The following is a 17855-nucleotide window of genomic DNA, read 5'->3' as shown; positions in this document are numbered from 1 at the left end:
CTTTATCCTTATCGATGATCCACGACCATTTGCCGTATTTGGCCATCCATGCATCTATGCCAGTGCTTGTGTGGCGCCTGCTTCTGCATCAAGCTGCGGGTACGTAATGCCCGTTCGAATGCAATTAATAAGGTATAGAATAGGAAGATGGCGTCACATATACAGCCCATCCAATCCGTGAAAAAACAAGTGCGTAGCTCACGCACTTATAGACCATGGTATATATGGATTTTCAACAAGTCATTTAATATCGGCCAGCCAAAGCCCTATATACGCATTCGCGAATTCACTTATCGGAATATACCGAAGCGCATTATCTGGCCGTCACCTTAGTATCGTACCTCCACGAAAGTATTAATAGAGTCACAGAAGGCCAGGACATGCTTCCATAGTCTAATCAATACACTTATGGGCTAACTTTATCTAATGTAATAACATGGTGGATTGAATGATTCACTCGTCCCAGAAGCTATCTACGACACATCCAGCAATCAAGACATCGAAGGTATTAAGAAATTGTCCGCACTTGTAACTTACTTCTGCATCCGGACGTTGGATTTAACTGCGCACAAGTAGGGCTTTATATCTCGAGACAGACGTGTATAGGCTGATAAGTCTTGTCACCTACTGTACCATTTTCATATAAACCGTTCTCAGCTGTTTAAGTGAAACAAGGTCGGTGGAATGGAAAATCATGTTAGAGGCGATATGTCGACTTACGAGTAAATTAATTGGGTAGGCACGGCTTTTAGTATGTGTAGCTTGGCGAAGATGGCAATAGAGGACTAGATGGACGTTGATCATCGTGGTTGTATTCTCCGGACACGAAAGCGATATCGAGTCTTGCGAGCCGTAAGGTAGCGGGGAAGATGGCGGGGTTGATTGTCACTGAGGGGCAATTATTGCGCGAGCTCGAGAGGTTGCTGCAGCCTGTCGCTGTTGTGAAGTATTTCCCGGCACGCACAAATAGTAGCGGTGATGAAGAGAAGGGGACAGAGTGTTCGTATATTCGCCAGAGTAACCAGTGAAAGCCTGGTCGAAAAGGAGAGGAAATAGCTGGAGCAGACTCGGATAGAACGTCTGGCCCCCATATGTGATATGGGTGATAGGTGGCTCGAAAATCTGACAGTAGCTGCATGCATCATTTTTTCCATTTTATCTTCAGCCTCGTGCGGGGTTGCTCTGACGCGTCACAGCAGCCTTACATTATGGATCTCTTAACCATGATTTCTATTGCTAGTATCTATGCCACAGGCACAGCCCAATATCATGGGCGGCTAGTTGGGCAAAACCCGAATGTGCTGGAAGCAAAATGCAACATACTATCACCTTGCTCCAACGGATTTCACGACGCAGGAAAATACAACAAGCTGGACCAACTATCGGAAAGGATTTAAAGATATTCAACGAAGAGACTATAGTAATACAATTCATTCGAACGAAAGAAACCACGTCCCATCACGCTCACGCCCCCGTCCCCCTCGGCACAAACCGCAACATCAACGGCGGCAACGTCAACGTAAACGTATCCAGCTGCCCCTTCTCAAACCCTTCCCCCGTCTCGCCCTCCGCATACACGACATCAAACTCCATCGCCACACGCGCCAGAAACAACCGCATCTCCATCTTCGCCAGCTGCTTGCCAGCACAATTCATGGCGCCGCGCGAAAAGGCAATAAACGCGGCGTTCTCGGGATTCAGCCCCCGCTGCCCCCCTTCCTCTCCCCCCTCACTCTCACCACTCCACCTCTCCGGCCTGAACTCGGCGGCGCGCTCGAAGTTCCTCTCGTCCCGCTGCAATGTCTGCGTCGGCACGCTGACGATGGTGTCGCCCGGCACGTGCACGCCGTCGACGACGAGCCCCTCGGCCGGCGTCACGCGCGCCAGCCCGCCCGGCACCGGCGGGTGCAGCCGCAAAGACTCGTTGATGATGGCGTCGAGGTACGGCACCGCCTTGGCCAGGGTGGCTGCGGTGAATGCATCGTCTGTGGCGCCGGCGGGGAAGGCGGCGGAGAGCTGGGCTTGCAGCTTGGCGAGCACGCGCGGGTGGCGGGCCAGGAGGTTGAGGGTGTTGGCGAGGGCGGCGGCGGTAGTGTCGCTGTGGTGGTGGTCAGTGTTGTGGTGGAGTGGACGGGGGAGGACGGGATATATACCTTCCGGCGATGATGAGCAGGCGCGCGTCCTCGTGCAGCGCCATCTCGCCGGGCGGCGCGGAGCGGTCGTGCTCGAAGCGGGCCTTGATCAGCCACGAGATGATGTCCTGCGGGTCGGCGTCCTTGTGCACCTCCCTCTCCTTGTCGCGCACCTGCGCCGAGCAGTACGCCATGAAGGCCGTCAGCTTGCTCGCCGCGCCCGGCACGCCCGCCGCCATGCGCAGCAGCCACGGCACCGGCGTCAGCAGCCCGATGGCCGCCATCGAGTCGTGGATGCCGCGGATCGTCGCGTGCTCGCGCCCCGCCTCCAGCGTCGCGAAGTCGCGCCCCAGCCCGACCGCCCCCATCACGTCGAACGAGAAGAACATCGACCACGCCGTGGCGTCGACTGCCGTCTTGCTCTCGGCCCGCGCCCGTAGCTGCCGGATGAGAACCTCGGTTTTGGCTCTGACGCGCGGCTCGTAGCTGGACAGGGCTGCCGGAGGAGTGGGTTAGTGGGACCGTATGGGAGGGGTAGGGATGAAGTAGACGGACCTTTGATGCTGAAGCCCCGGTCCCAGGCGCGGCGGCGCTGGCGCTGGACTTCGAGGACGCGGGTGGAGTTTATGGAGCACTTGGTCACGTCTTCGGTGACCTGCGAGTACCATGGGGACTTCTTGCAGACGGACGGAGGACCTGCAAGCCGGTCAGCGGGGGATGCATGCAGTGTCCTGGAGCACGAACCGTAGATGAGGCGCACGGCGGCGGGGCGGTTGATGGAGATTTCGCGAGGTCCTGGCACGCAGTGAGCAGCATGTCCGCCATTGACGACGCGGACACCGTACCGATGCGCACAAAGTCTCCGTACTGCTTGTGCATCTTCTCCACCTCATTGCTGAACTGCGTGTTCTTGCACGCCAGGTACATGGCATAGAAGCGGGAGGCGGCCGCCCACTTGGGGCCGGGGAACTTCCTCAGCCGGTGGAACAGCAGCCGGTAGGCAAAGATGCTGGCCGCGAGCCCGAGCTTGAACGAGTTCGCCACGCACGCGGTGCGGAAGGCCGCTTCGAAGGAGTGCATGTGGCCGAGCGAGGCGAACAAGGCCCAGAGAAGCATGACGGCTGCCAAGTACACGCCCACGAGCCGCCACCCTTGCCCGTCAATCTCCACGCCGACGATGCTCCAGTGGAACAGAACGCCAAGCGCGAATGACTTGGAGCAGGACGACAAAATCCCCATCTGCAGGCCTCGCGGGAGGTCTGCGGCCTGGATCTCGTCCATGGGAGGGGGAAGGACTGGATCCGTGGGGGCCAACGAGCAGGTGCAGGTGCAGGACATGGATGGTTGTTTGGCCAGGAGAAAGTGAGCCGCCCGTTGTTTTGTCTGCAGCCCGGCGGAAGCGTGTCATAACGTGTTCCTGATATGCGAGTCAGCACTTGACTGTGCCGCAGTTGGAGTCTTGGGCGCCCCGCTTCCCGCAGGGGCCTCGTTCCAATGCGGACAACGATGTCCGTGCAGGCGGTATGTTGGTCCCAAAACGACTATAGATACTGATTCAGGCCTATGCAGCCCTGGGTCGTATTTCCTCCCCTTTTGCCTATCGGAATCTCTTCATCACACCATCTTGCACTCCGATACGCGGCTCGCAACGGACCGCCATGCAGCGAGTCAGCGTGCCGGCAATGCATGAGAGACCAGGCAGAGGCATGTCTCCTTGGAATGGGAAGGTGATGGAGGCGCGGATGGCCGATATTCATTCAGCAACCGAAGATCCATGGGTAGCGATATTATTGTCTCCGTCTGTAGACATGTAAGAGTAGGACGCGCACCCCGCTCTGCCTTTGATCTTACGCATCTCTCATCGTCATGTCTTCCGCCCGCCAGAGCAGCCCGCAGATGCTGGCTCCCGAGACGCTGCAGCCGCTGTGCTACTGGACCATCACCCCACTCTTCATCGTCACCGTCGTCACCACCCTCATCCGCGTCTACATCCGACACTACATCAAGTCTTTCGGCTGGGATGACTGGGCCGCCGCCACTCTGCTGGTCAGTATGTCTGACGGAGAGGCAAACAAGCGCTGACACTTGGCAGCCTCTCAATGCGGGACTGCAAGCCATCCTTTACATCTTCCTGAAGTTCGGTGCCGGGCTGCACATCACGCAAGTGCAGACGGAGAACCCCGAGAATCTCTTCAAACTGCTCAAGGCAAGCCATGATGAAGCTTCTCCCATGCGGCGAGCGCCCTTCTAATCTGCTCCTGCGGCAGGGCCTCTTCGCCATCGAGATCTACTACGTCTGGATGCACTTCCACCTCAAGCTTGGCTTCCTGCTGTTCTACCTGCGCCTCTCGCACCTCAAGTCGTTCCGCATTGCCGTGTACCTGACGATGGGGTTCAACGGCGTGCTGACCGTCGGCATGTGGCTCCTGTACTTCCTCCAGTGCACGCCGCTGGAAGCGTTCTGGAACCCAGTCAAATACCCCACTCCAAACTGCCTCGACACGAGCGTCACATACTTTGTCCCCTACAGCCTCGTAAGTTCAAGGCCCCCAAGTGCCCCCCCGCCAAACACTGACCGCCGGCCTCTCCAGATCATGGTCCTGGACATCATCATCCTCGTGCTCCCCATCCAAACGGTGTGGAGCCTGCAGATGACGCTCCGCCGGCGACTTGCGGTGCTCGGCGTCATCTGCACGGGCGGGGCAGCGGTGCTCATCTCGGCGCTGCGCATCATGGTGTTGCTCGAGTTCAGCGCCAGCCCGGACTTCACGTGGACGCTGGGCAAGATGATCATCGTGTCGGCCTTTGAGATCAACATCGCCATCATCGCGTCCAACATGCCGTCCATCAAGGCTCTCTGGCTGAACTGGCAGGGCGGCACCCTGAACACGTCGCAGCGCTCCAAGTACAGCCAGCATCACCAGCTGTCGGACATGCCGTCGAGCAGCAACCACCACAGCTCGGCCGTCTCGAGGCATCCGAGGGACAATGGGGATAATGTGTCTGAAGAGTCGCTGGTCACGAAGGAAGCGCATGTGGTCGTAACGGGCCATGAGGAACTCCACCACGGTGCCACGGTGCGCTACTCGGCATCGCAGGGAGTTTGAGAATAGGAGGACTAGGCAGCACGCCTACTTTGTACGATAGGCCAAGTGGTATATAATGCGATTCGTGGTATGCCTGATCAGCGGTGCCCTCATTGGCGGGTTCGTGAGTCCCTGAAGTCCACGTCCAAGCTTACGGTGTGCGAATCATTGAAAATCCCGCAGCGCTTGCATCATTCCCGCCTGTAACCGCTCCCTCGGGATCGCCTCCACCTTCATGCGTATGCAGGGCAATGACCCGGCTCGCTTGTTTCCACCACAAGGAGAAGCAGGAGTGTAGTCATTCCGCTTGGCTTTCTCAGCATTGTTGAGCAACGCCGGCAGGACACATACTGAACATGACTTCGCAATGCTGGGAAGTACATCCAAATCAATTCTACCACGACAAGCTATACCATCTACGTACCAAGAAAAGCACAAATATCCACCAATCAACCAGCGAAACGAAAAAAAAAAGCAACCCCTGCACCCAACCATACGCAGATCGCCACCTCCACCGCCCCCACATCACAGCCTCCCCTGCTCGCCGCCATACCGATCCATAATCGACGTGCACAGCAAATTGCCCGCCGTCAGCACCAGACACGCATCCAAGAAGCGCCACTCCTCGCCGTCCAACCCATCCTCCCCCAACAACCTCGCCACCTCGGCGTCCATGTCGCACTCGGCCTGCAGCTGCAGCCCGTACACGACGCCCTTGGCCGCGTCGTCGCTGGGCAGCCCGAGCAGCCGCCCCACGACGTGCACCGCGTTGATCAGGTGCCGGATCTTGCCCGCGGCGTGCGCGCGCTTCTCCTTGGCGAACGACCCCAGGTCATTGGCGTAGATCATGTGGTTGCCCATCAGCTCGACCATGCGCGCCAGCCGCGGCGACCGGATCGCGACGGAAGAGTCGATGGCGAATTTCGTGCACGCGAGGATGCATCTACACGGAGTTAGCACTGGTGAGAGGGAGAGGGGGATGAAGGTTTGTTGGCCTTACGGATACGCCGCGTCCTCGCGCCGGTACGCCAGGTAGTCGCCCAGGTCGCGGAACGGGCGCGGCGGCGGCGGCGCGTGCGAGCAGAAGCCGATCAGCTCGTCGATGACCTCCTGCCCGCCGGTGCCCGCGAACCGCGGCCCGCGCAGCGCCGCGATGCTCGAGTCGATCATGGCCTGCAGCGGAGTCTGCTCGTCCGACGTGGATTCCTGTTGCAGCCGCGAGACGAAGTCGTCGCGCAGCTTGGCGACGTCTTCGCCGTCTTCCATCTCCCAGAGATCTGTTGTCGGTCAGCCATGCAGCGTTGGGGGAGGGAGTGAGGTGGGAGGGCCACACGCACCGTCGAAGACGAAAATGTACACCATGACGATGGCCAGCAGGCGCACCTGCTCCTCGTCGGCATCCGGGAACAGGTACACGGCGAAGCGCAGGAAGCCGTCCTCGACGTTGTGCAGCAGCTTCGCCGAGATCTTGGAGAAGGTCTTGCCCGACCGCACCGCCTGCTGGAACGAGTCGTCCGCAAGGAAGTGCCGCAGCGCCTCCGCCCCCGCCGAGAGCACCGTGCGCCAGTGCTTGCTCTGCCGGAACACGCGCAGTGCCGTGCGGCTCGCGATGCCGGCCGAGGCTGGGAAGATGGGGATCCAGTTTGCGGCGCCGGCGGCGGAGCTGCGAGAGGGTACGCCCGCCCGCGCGAGGAGGGTACCGCTGGCTAGGTGCTCGTTCAGCTGCAGCGAGGGCAGCTGCAGGTAGTCGAGGGACACGTCACGGAGGTAGTCGTACGAGTAGTTGACTGAGAAGAGGTGGGCGTGGTCCTCGGCCGAAGCCAGACGTGCTACATCATGCAGTCAGTTGTGATGATCGAAGGATTGGAGCGCCCTCACACCCACTGTTTGCTGTGCTGGTCATGTTGGTGGTGGTTCGATGGCGAGAGATCAGCTCAACTTGCTGGCATGCCTCCAGAGCATCTCGATTACGGTATAATATAGCATTCACACAAACGATAGACAGGAGGCCAAGGACACGGCTTGGAGGCAGTGCCCCTTTGGTAGCACGGTCATGGGCGCCATTCACAAGATGGAGGAGAAGACGCAAGACGAGAGCCCGCGCGGGTTGGACTTGACGAAGCTGACTCGATCTTTTGCTGCTTCATGGACAGTGCTTTTCCAACCATTTTCACATGTATATCTCGGTCCGTTATATGCAGCGTCATATAGGCGTCCTGTATACGGTCTGGCGAATAGCAGCACATAATTTGCAGGATATCCGACTCGTGTTCATAGAAGAGCAGTAGGAATCACCCCAGCTTGACTAAGGCACGTACCAAAGCGTCCGCCAGGGGTAAATCCTACTAGCACGTGGGCCGACCAATCGCGATTCAAGCCGTGTCAGCAGCGCTGGTAAATGTCGCAACGCCGGTCGGACCGACGGATCATTGCTCCACGGGGAAGTCATCGACAGGGTTCTTGATTAAGGTACGTGGGGTGTCAGGGACTGTAGATCAATGCCGGGACTTCCTGGCACTCTCTGGCACGGGCCCAGCACTGTCCACCAGAAAAAACGGCGGCGGCAACCTTGTTCCAACAACTCCCTAGAGTCAGTCAAAGAAATGTACCGGTCTGGAGAGTTCAGCAAATGTGCAAGCGTGGACTTGGACGTACGACTGGCGGAAGTGACTCCTACATCTTGACGTCAGTCGTCAAGGCGACCCCTAATCGTATCTCCTCCCCTATCATTCTCCGAGGCCACCTGCTGGGAATTTGGTTGAAATCAACAAGTGGATAGACATATCCTGGTCTTATCCTGTATAGGAAGTCTGGACGTCGACTCCAATTACACGAAAAAAAAAATACTTTTTGCGAACTGTTGTGGAGTGTGCTCGCTCGGAGGTGACGCTGCAAAGTACATCCTCAGCTTCATTCAGCCAGCTTCCCCCCTTCCCTCGACGCAGCTGCGGGATTACGAGCACTTTACTGTGCGTCTGCAATATGGCCACGGAAAAGCCAAAGTTCAGAGCCATCATTGCCGGCGGCGGCATCAGCGGTCTCTGCTTGGCCAACATGTTTGAGAGACTCGGAATCGACTACATCCTTCTCGAAGCGTACGGCGAAGCCGCGCCGCAGGTGGGGGCCAGCATTGGACTTCTGCCGAACTCGCTGCGTATCCTCGACCAGCTGGGCTGCTATGATGCCATCCGGGCGTTGACGGAAGAGCCCTCTCAAACCGGCCACGCCAGAGGGCCAGACGGGAAGACGCTGGCGACGCTGTCGAACTTGTCATTGCACTTGACCAAGAGGTAAAGAACTTGGGTATTCGCGTCCTGGAGAGAACAGGCTGATGATCATCTCTGAGAAGGCACGGTTATCCCATCCTTTTTGTCGACCGCCAGATGGTGCTGCAAGTGCTATACGATCGTTTGGAAGATAAGTCCAAGGTGCTTCTGAGCAAGAAGGTCGCAAAAGTTGCACTCGCCGCAGGGCGAGTGGAAGTCACAGCCGTAGATGGCTCCTTGTTTGCTGGTGACATCCTGGTGGGAGCCGACGGAGTGCACAGCTTCGTCAGGCAAGAAATGTGGCGCATCGCAGACGAAATCTCGCCCGGCTACATTCCCCGCTCTGAACACACAGGTATGTACGGGGTTTGCAGACTCGGAGTTGGTTATGCCTTGCTGATTCGTGGAAACTGGCCAGCCATGTCCTGCGATTACGGGTGCATCTTTGGTATCTCCAGACCTGTGGAGGGGATTGATCCCCATAGCATTCACACCGTGCTCAACAAGGACCACTCACACCTGGTGATCGCGGGTCCCGGAGCTCGGGTGTATTTCTTTCTCTTCGTCAAACTGAACCGCACTTACCACCCAGATATTCCGAGATTCACGAAGGAGGACGAGGAAGCGTTGGCCAGGAAGTATCAGGATGACCCCATCACCGAGACAGTGAGATTCCGGGACATCTACAAAGGCCGCACTGCGTCAGTTCTGACCGCACTGCCGGAGTATGTCTTCAAGAAGTGGCACTTTGGCAGGATCATCACCATTGGAGATGCGGCACACAAGGTACGCCCTTTGCTTTGGTTGCACATGCAGGCGTGATGGTAATTCGGTCCACAGTTCGAGCCAATCTCAGGTCAAGGTGGCAATAACGCCATTGAAACAGCAGCCGCTTTAACCAATGCGTTGCAGACAGCCCTGGAATCCCATCCACACGGGCTGAAGGAAAGTGACATCTCGTCGGCGTTCGAGCAGACACAGCGTCTCCGCACCTCGCGCTCCACCCAGCTCGTCAGTGAAGCACATATCCAGCAACGGATCGAAGCCATGGAGAACCCCTTCTTCGGCTGGCTTGCCTGCAGCGTCCTTCCGAAGCTGCATCTGGAGACGCACCTGCGGAGATGGACAGACCCCGCCGTCCCTGCCGTTCGCTTCAACGGACTGTCGGTTCCGAAACGGGGCAGGTTTGTGCCGTATGAGGATGAGCTGCCCCATCGTCCCTTGCGCGGGGGGTGGGTCTCGATGCTCGCAATGTCTTCGTTGTTTGCTGTGCTGGCCTGGATGCAGATTGCCACATTGCCTACGCTTCGCCAGGTCTTGGTCGGGTGTTCCAAGTTTGATGCGGCATCTCCAGCACACATCCTTGCTGGACTCTGCTCATCGAGTGGGCCATCACAGGTTCCGCACTGGAGCAGCTTGCCACCGGTCTACGTGATCTGGACAGCGGAGGGCTATCGCAATGGCAACTGCCGCTCTCCCGTGTCGTTGTAAGTCGGGGATCTCCAAGCACACGATGACCAAACAAACGGCTGACACAGCATGCAGCCCATCTCTATGGGCCATGGCTTCGTATTTCTTTGGACTTGACATGGTGTCTCCGCTGTACTGCCTCGTCAGCGTCTTCACGACGGCAAGCGCCACCTACGCCCGAACATGCGGGCGCCCGCTCCCCGTCGCCGCCGCCAGGGCCATCCTTGGGTCAACGCTCGCCGTCTGCATTGCCGCAGTCGTGCTCACCTTCCTCAGCCAACGGCACGTCGATGTCCCCGGTTCCGCACTGGCGCTGCTCCCACTGCTAGTCCCGCTCCTCACCTTCCTCTCCCCCATTCTCCCTCACCACCGCCACCAGCCCTCCGCTCTGGAGATGTACGAAGGCAACGATGTCCCTTTGGTTCGCGCCGCGTATCTCATTGCCCTCGTCGCCGCAGCCGCTGTGCCGCAGTCATGGCCGTCTCCGGACGTCTCGAATGGAACACAGGCACGCGAGCAGGTGTGGGAAGCAAACATGTGCTGCTGGAGCGCGTACAGCATCTACGAGCTGCGACGGCTCGGATACGTCGGCACGCTGCAGGCTCTCGGGGCGGGCTGCGCGCTCATTGCGGTGTGGAGAGTTGTGGGACCAGGGGCGGCGTATGCGGGGGTGTGGTGGTGGCGGGAGGGCGTGGTGGCGCGGCTGTCGACGGAGTAGGGGAACGTCTCGTCGGGTGGCTGCGGGGTGTGGGGGATCTGATTGGCTCTCTTTTTGCCGTGTCGTGTCACGTCGCGTCCGCCACCATCCGATTGCCTCGCACAAACAACACGCGACGGCGCAGAATTCCCCTGGCATGTCGCGAACGCCGCCCCTTCGCCGGGACCAGAGAGATGCCGCCCGCTCCCCGTCGCCCGCGTCCACCGCGACACGCCGTCGCGCGCTCCAGCCCGTACCCGTCCACGAGTGAGTCCGACTCCGACAGAGCCCGGCGCACATCACCTGGCCATGACCTGCCACTGGCCCCGCCACCCCCACAAATGCTTGAAGACGGCTTCAGGGCGGTTACGTTGTCGCAGCTGCAGGATGGCGAGCTCGGCGGCGGCGCTGAAGAGCTGTTGGTGGTGCTTGCCGATGTCGCGCAATGCAACGGCGTGGTGCCGGCAATGCTCAGGGTATGTCGGCACCCGGCCTGCAGGCGGTGCCTTGGATCCTTCTGCTGACGGCCGATAGCCCTACATTGACCAGTTTTCCCACGCCATACGCCTCCAGTTCGGCGACCACAACTTTGCCTGGGAATTCGGTGAACAAGTCTCCCAATTCGACGCCCGCCGCGAGTTCCACGATGTCATGGACATAGTTCGAACGTCCGAGGAGTACGAAGCGTCGGCACCGAACTCCGACGCCGCCTGGACCGACGCGGTGCACAGCCGGGTTCTGGAACTCGCTCTCCGCGACCTCCCCTCTGTCCGCTGGCACGACATGTACGCATGCTTCCCCTCCCCCGGTTATCAGCTCCGCTGACGCCCGTGCCAGAACCGCCGCTCGCATCTCTCCCCCCGCCCTCATCCCCCGCCACAGTCTCGGCAACGATCTCGAGACGACTAAACTCGTCGACTACGCCATCGTCCTCAACCCGTCCGCCGCCTTGCAACGCACGCTCCCGCTCGCCCTCGACCGCGAGTCCGCCGCCGCCGCCGCCGCGACCGACGCCCCGCCGCAGCAGCAGTCCATCAACCCCACCCCCTACGCCCCGCTCCGCCTCGACCCCATCTGCGTGAGCATCGCGACCGCCCCGCCGCACGGCGACGTGAGCCAGGCGCGCGCCCGGCTGGCGGCATGGGGCGCCGCGCACCTGCGCCGCCTCGACGCCCTGCGGCGAGCGTGCTCCGAGCAAGCGGGCGGCGGGAGAAACGCACCCGCCCTCCCGACCCTTCCCGTCCTCCTCGTCGTCGGCGCCGCGTGGGACCTGTATTTCGTGCGCATGGCCGACGACGATGCGACGGTAGTCGATGTGATTGGCAACCAGCCCGTCGGCGACACGAAGACGCTGCTCGGCGCGTACAGGCTGCTGTGCGGGCTGCGCGGTATCGCGGGATGGGCGGCGGCGATGGAGGCGTGGTTGGAGGAGACTACTGGGCTGGTGGCTGGCTGACTTGATGGCGTATGGTTCTTGTCGCTGGGATTGCTCGGGGACGTTGTTGTCGTTGCTTGCTGAAAGGGCTTGTGGGTTGTCTCCTGTATTAAATTAGCGTAGTATCTACACATGGCCTTGTCCGCAGCCTTTTTTCCTATTCTTCATCACCCTTGGTGGACGTGTCGAGTGCCGGGACTGGTGTAGTCCAGCGAATCACATCCTCCGCACGCCGCATCTACCTGGCGGATGCGGCCGCAACAGTTACTGCGGGCGCTGTGCATGAGGCAAGCACGGCGGTGGTCAAGAGCCATGGGAATGGAATTGGACAAGGAAAATTAGGACTTTGATTGTTGTTTAGTTACGCATCTCCCGACCGACCCACACGAATTCAGCCCAAACCACCCCAGTACCTTTCTCTCGCGCATCGAATCTAAGTCTTTCGAAGCTCTGATGCCGCATCTTGTGTACGTTTAGCCAAGGCCCATAGCGGCTCTCAACCTCGCCTTCTTCGCAACCACTGAGACCTCCGGCGGCAGGGAACTTTGGAGATGGCGAAGCAATGAATCGAGCGTGGGGCCGCTGAGCGTGTCGATGGAATCGAAGGTCTCGGGAAAGCCGGCAATCAGCTCATGATCCACGTTTGAGTACATCGGCGCCAGTCTACTTGTGCCAGAAAGAGCGAAGGCATTGCACCGACGAGCATTCAAATTGCGTCTCCTGTGCGGTAGTCATCAATGGCAACATGGTGAGATCGGGGTTGGGACTTGGACCTACGTGGTCTCGGCCTTCTTCATAGCCTCCGTGACGAAAGTCGGAAACCGTGTGCCGATGGTGGAGGTGTCCTTGCGGACGGGGATCAAACCGGCCCTGGTCTCACGGTTTTCTGTCTGGAGGGTGTTGAGCTCGACACGAGTGCGCGCGAATTGGTCATTGAACTCCCTGCGAAGATCTCGGGCGAGGTTGTCGATCGACTGGAGCATCTCGTCGTTTCCCTTGATGACAGGGTGGCTGCTGAAGCTCTCTATCTGGTGCTGGAGGCTTTCCATCAGGTTGTTCTGGGTTTGATGGCATTCGCGGATTTGAGCAAGAGTATCTGACATGGAGCGCAAAGACGCTTGCATGCGGAGTGCTTCGTCGGTGGCATTGTCCGGGTTGGCTGCGCTGTCAGATCCAGCCGGGCCATTCGGGTCTGGATCCATGGTGAGTCGACGAGGCAGGGTGTCAGTCCGAAGGGACCAGGTGTGCCGGTGTAGGTGTAGGAAAGGTCGAGACCGAGCTGCGGGCGATGCGTCACCTTTTTAAGTCCAGCTTCAGCCGATGTTTCGCCGGGCTGCTTCCCTTCCTCACAACAACCCGCGCCGCTCCACGACTCTCGCCCTTACACCAACAAAATGGCTGCCATCACGTCCACCCTCGAAGCAGCGCCGTCCGCACAGCTGTCCTCGCCGAAGTACGCCACTGCTGCCAAGCAACGCCGGAAGCACGCCACCAAGGCCGATGTCTTGAAGCGCATCGCAGACGTGTCCGCCGAGCTAACCAGCGAGCTCCGCTCCGTTACAGCCGAGCTGTGCACAGGCACGCGCCAGACCTAAATTGAGATGAGGGAGGTGCGAATCGAAGCCGGCAAGCTTGATTACGACGTGCGCGCCCTCAGGCACCATCGGCTCGACAATCCGGACACGTCCCATCGTTTGATCGGTCAAGTCCTTACCGACCGCGACAACGCCGCCGTCACAAAGGTGCCCTGTAGCACCCGCAAACGCCAGTCGGCCCCAACGCGCTCGGCGCTGCAGCGGTAGACATTTGACTCGAAACTCGGCTCAACAATGACAATGAGGGGGTGGGGCCATAGAGGTTGTCCATCTGAGCAAGGAGTGTGGTGTTTTTGGCGCCTCTGGGCTTTACGCTTCTCCCTTCTTCAAGCAATGGCGTCGGCTGAGATTACGCAAGTTCTTTCGATACCCATTTCAACATCAATGCTGTCTTCTCTACGTCGTATTCCGTTCCAAGTCTGCTCGGTTGCGGCCTCGGGGGTTCGGCGTCACTGGCCGCTGCGCCCGCCGGACTGTGTCCCGCCCAACCCATCTATGCAACCCCAACAGTGACGCACTAGGCTTCTACAACTTCTTGTTGTTGGTCTAATGGAGGAAAGGCTTGTTCTGGAACTATCGCAAGAGTATTTTCACCGCCCTTGCCAGGGAGCCCGAGTTACTTCCAAGATCCACCTGCGAATTCTGTCAGCGTTTGCACCTGCGGCATCTCATCCGCTGCGTAACTCCTCACTATGGAGATTTTCTGTACGCCAGGCTGCACTGGCTTTTGTGACCAAGAAGACGGGTCCAACCATTGTCAACCATGTATTTTCATGGCGGGTCTCCTTCAAAATCACCAAGTTCCGATCAATGGAATACACCCTCGGCGTTTTTTCGGGTCAAGACAGACAGGATGGTCACATCTGTATCAGTCACAAAACGTATGAAGCAACGGGCTGCATGATCGCTAGAAGGGTTTAGCGTCACTCACCGGCCATTTCACGCAAATTGGCGAACAAGTTGACTGGAACCAGGTCCGAAGTCGGGATTTCGCCCAACCCAAAGCACAAAACTGAGACCCTCCTATCGACGAAAATGGGCTTAAGACGTGCTAGGTCACCTCGAGTCTCAAAAAGTCATCGTCACAAGAGAAGACAGTGTTAGGTATGACTTGTTGATGAGCGTAATCTATAGATTATATACATGATTAAAAGGTTCGCTCCCGGTTCCCTCTCCCCGTCAACCCGAAAGCCAGCTGGTACCGGTATAGACTAGGGCCAGAGTGGAGCAGCAGCTGATGAGTAGGCATGAAGAATCGTGTCCATTCAAGCAGACTTCGCGCCGGTGGCCTGCTTGCAGGTACCCTGAATGTCCTGGCAGTTGGCGATGTCGCCGTTGGTCTTGCTGACGCACGTGTCGTAGGAGTCGTTGCAGCACGTCTCACCGTCGAGACCCTCGTCGCGGTTCTTCTCGATGCAAGGCTGGACGTAGTCGCGGTATGCCGTGTTGGAGTTGAACTGACGCTTCTCCTTGGCGCCGGTGGCCTGCTTGCAGGTGCCCTCGATATCCTGGCAGTTGGCGATGTCACCACCAGTCTTGCTCACGCAGGTGTCGTACGACTTGTTGCAGCACGTGGTACCGTCAACGCCTTGGTGGTTCTGCTCGATACAGGGCTGAACGTAGTCGCGGTACGCCGTGTTGGAGTCGAACTGGCGCTTCTCCTTGGCGCCGGTGGCCTGCTTGCAGGTGCCCTCGATGTCTTGGCAGTTGGCGATGTCACCGCCAGTCTTGCTCACGCAGGTGTCGTATGACTTGCCGCAGCAGGTGTTGCCGTCAACACCCTGGCGGTTCTGCTCGATGCAGGGCTGAACGTAGTCGCGGTAGGCGGTGTTGGAGTTGTACTGGGCGTAGCCGGTGGAGACGAGCGCCGCGACGGCGATGATGGTGGCCTTGGAAAAGTACATGTTGAGTGATTGGCTGAAGAAGTTTAATCAAGGGTGTGTATGAGAGTAAAAAGCGAATGTAGGCTTGCTGGTGGTGAAGAAGAGATACTGGTGGCTCGTCTGACTGAGAATTTATACATCTTTCTACGACGCCATGAAGCTTAGGCTCGTTGGTAGACCTCGTATAGCCATCAAAGTCAGCCCTGCAGAACGGGCACCAGCTTCCGGAGATCATATCCATCTACCGCATAGATGTGCACCGGTCACATTAAATTAGAAGTTCTAATGGGGACTGCATGGGCCAAGACGTTGAGACCCGCAGTACACGAGGGCGGGAGCCACCGCCGTTATGCAGCCCTGTAGGGCTGAGCGCCACTTCCGCTGCGCGTCCATCCAAGTTGGCCGGGAATAACAAACAAGTTGCCTCGATTGAGACAAGATCTACTGTCCGTGTTCTCAACAACATCGTATTTACCCCGTGCTCGGGAACTCTTGCCTCGATAAATCCACCTCGGAAGGTGATCCGCCGCCTTTCCCACCCACACGGTGCCAACACGAGCCCCTGACAAGGTTATTCAGCACAGTTGCGGAGTAGTTGCGGGGCTGGTCGACGGTGAATGGTGGCCATCAGCCTTACCACAAGTCTCGGTCTTAAGTACCATAAGTCTCGGCTTTAGGTACCACAAGTCTCGGCCTTACCAAAAGTCTCGGACACTACCGAACGGCGAGCCACCATACCTCCTTTCTAAGACTTCTGGCCTGCAAACCACAGCATACTTCAGCAATGGTACCAATGACCATCTCATCATCCAATTAAACTGCGTGCAAGACCGGGCGGTCGGGAAGTCAGGGCATCACTCTTGTGTAACCAATGTCAAGATTTGTCAGTTTATCGGCACAGCGTCATCATGTGCTGTAATTGATATTAGGCGGCCTCAGCCGTACTACAACTCCTAATCCCATATAGAATCCATCACATTAATACTGAGTAGTTTACACGAGCGTGATCAGTCTCTTTCCACTCACACCGCCCTCGAGAGACTTGTCCAAGATGGCCTGAATACCGTCAATGCCACCAGCCATCTCCTCATTCCGAGTGGGAATGATAGCACCGCTCGCCAACCCCTCTGGGATGTACACATGATACGTCCACTCCAAAACATCCTTCATCTCCGGCGTCTCCAGCACCTGCGGCCAAGACTGGTACACGCGCTTCACATGCGCCGGCGTCGCGTAGGCGGCAGCATCCCCGACCTCAGGCAGCATGGTGAAGATGGTGATGTCGTCCTTCTGCTCAGCGAGGACCTGGCCGAGGATGGCCGTCTGCTCAGCCGTGCCGATGGTGTCGACGACGCCGTCAAAGGGCCCGAGCGCCTTGAGGTCCGCCACGACCTTCTCGGCCGGCTGCCTGTGGTCGACGACGCTGCCGGCGCCCAGCGATGCGACGTAGTCCCTGTTCGCCGGCGACGACGTCGTGACGACGTCGTAGCCCAGGTCGGCGCCGTACTTGACCGCGTACCCGCCCACGCTCGAGCTGCCGCCGTACACGAGCAGCTTCTTGCCGTTCGGCGCCGCCTTCTTGCCGTCCGGGCTGGGGCGCTCGGGGCCGTGCAGGGCCTGCATCACGGCGACGACGGTGGCGAGGTTGGCGGGCACCGACGACGCGTCTTCGAGCGAGACGCCGTCCGGGATCTTGGACGTGAATTGCGGGTTGGCAATGTAGTACTCTTGGAAATGGCCGTGCCGGTCGCTGAGATCGAAGACTGTCAGGACGGCCACGCGGTCGCCGGGCTTCACGTAGGTGACGTTGCCGCCGACCTCTTCGACGATGCCGGCGGAGGAGAAACCGAGGATGACCGGTGGCTTGTAAGGGATGGGGGCAAATCTGTCCGTGTTAATGAATGGAGAACAGTTACACTGTTGTCTGTACTGACTTTTGCATCTTGGCTGCGAGAGGAGTGAAGTTGATGACTTTGTTCTTGACGAGAATCTCATCGGGGCCGGGAGTGTATCTTTCCACCGTCTTGATGACGACGGGAGAGCCAATCTGCTCGACTACTGCTGCCTTGTTGGACATGGTGATGCGTATGAGGTGGAAGTATGTGGTGTTCGTTGTTTGAGTTCTCCAAGGTTGCAAGAGGTAAAGGTTGATGGAGTTCAAAGTCCTCCGCACTTTCCGTCATATTTAATCCATCAAAAGAATATAGCGACGGACGACAAAGTTCGGAACATGGAGTGTCTATTCCACCGATTATCAGATCTCGGTCGGTGCTCGGTAGTTCGGTGGTGCG

The 17855-nt window shown here is 58.4% G+C and overlaps 9 protein-coding genes across 9 annotated transcripts; 4 read left to right on the top strand and 5 right to left on the bottom strand.

Annotated features, from left to right (window-relative positions):
- Positions 1-1464: 1464 nt before the first annotated feature.
- On the bottom strand, positions 1465-3413 carry SLS55_010178 (uncharacterized protein; the record flags this gene model as incomplete). Its single annotated transcript, XM_066781567.1, has 5 exons — positions 1465-2098; positions 2154-2628; positions 2688-2828; positions 2877-2927; positions 2978-3413. 5 exons carry the CDS (start codon positions 3411-3413, stop codon positions 1465-1467), a joined length of 1737 nt encoding a protein of 578 aa, XP_066627850.1.
- A 585-nt stretch (positions 3414-3998) lies between these two features.
- SLS55_010177 (uncharacterized protein) lies at positions 3999-5239 on the top strand (the record flags this gene model as incomplete). The annotated part of the gene is made up of 2 exons (XM_066781566.1): positions 3999-4182; positions 4344-5239. 2 exons carry the CDS (start codon positions 3999-4001, stop codon positions 5237-5239), a joined length of 1080 nt encoding a protein of 359 aa, XP_066627849.1.
- A 504-nt stretch (positions 5240-5743) lies between these two features.
- On the bottom strand, positions 5744-7121 carry SLS55_010176 (uncharacterized protein; the record flags this gene model as incomplete). Its single annotated transcript, XM_066781565.1, has 4 exons — positions 5744-6161; positions 6219-6495; positions 6556-7047; positions 7103-7121. 4 exons carry the CDS (start codon positions 7119-7121, stop codon positions 5744-5746), a joined length of 1206 nt encoding a protein of 401 aa, XP_066627848.1.
- Positions 7122-8200: 1079 nt separating this feature from the next.
- SLS55_010175 (uncharacterized protein) lies at positions 8201-9975 on the top strand (the record flags this gene model as incomplete). Its single annotated transcript, XM_066781564.1, has 4 exons — positions 8201-8508; positions 8568-8839; positions 8903-9270; positions 9325-9975. 4 exons carry the CDS (start codon positions 8201-8203, stop codon positions 9973-9975), a joined length of 1599 nt encoding a protein of 532 aa, XP_066627847.1.
- A 1017-nt stretch (positions 9976-10992) lies between these two features.
- Positions 10993-12107, top strand: SLS55_010174 (uncharacterized protein; the record flags this gene model as incomplete). The annotated part of the gene is made up of 3 exons (XM_066781563.1): positions 10993-11127; positions 11186-11436; positions 11489-12107. 3 exons carry the CDS (start codon positions 10993-10995, stop codon positions 12105-12107), a joined length of 1005 nt encoding a protein of 334 aa, XP_066627846.1.
- Positions 12108-12559: 452 nt separating this feature from the next.
- On the bottom strand, positions 12560-13288 carry SLS55_010173 (uncharacterized protein; the record flags this gene model as incomplete). The annotated part of the gene is made up of 2 exons (XM_066781562.1): positions 12560-12806; positions 12864-13288. 2 exons carry the CDS (start codon positions 13286-13288, stop codon positions 12560-12562), a joined length of 672 nt encoding a protein of 223 aa, XP_066627845.1.
- A 192-nt stretch (positions 13289-13480) lies between these two features.
- On the top strand, positions 13481-13681 carry SLS55_010172 (uncharacterized protein; the record flags this gene model as incomplete). Its single annotated transcript, XM_066781561.1, has 1 exon — positions 13481-13681. One exon carries the CDS (start codon positions 13481-13483, stop codon positions 13679-13681), a length of 201 nt encoding a protein of 66 aa, XP_066627844.1.
- A 1265-nt stretch (positions 13682-14946) lies between these two features.
- On the bottom strand, positions 14947-15585 carry SLS55_010171 (uncharacterized protein; the record flags this gene model as incomplete). The annotated part of the gene is made up of 1 exon (XM_066781560.1): positions 14947-15585. The coding sequence occupies one exon, from the start codon at positions 15583-15585 to the stop codon at positions 14947-14949; it is 639 nt and encodes a 212-aa protein (XP_066627843.1).
- Positions 15586-16557: 972 nt separating this feature from the next.
- Positions 16558-17641, bottom strand: SLS55_010170 (uncharacterized protein; the record flags this gene model as incomplete). Its single annotated transcript, XM_066781559.1, has 2 exons — positions 16558-17449; positions 17499-17641. The coding sequence occupies 2 exons, from the start codon at positions 17639-17641 to the stop codon at positions 16558-16560; spliced, it is 1035 nt and encodes a 344-aa protein (XP_066627842.1).
- Between the last annotated feature and the right edge of the window lie 214 nt (positions 17642-17855).

The sequence above is a fragment of the Diplodia seriata genome, assembly GCF_021436955.1.
Source record: "Diplodia seriata strain FDS-637 chromosome Unknown scaffold_12, whole genome shotgun sequence".
In the NCBI taxonomy this organism is placed as follows: domain Eukaryota; kingdom Fungi; phylum Ascomycota; class Dothideomycetes; order Botryosphaeriales; family Botryosphaeriaceae; genus Diplodia; species Diplodia seriata.
This window is presented reverse-complemented; position numbering and strand designations above follow the sequence as displayed.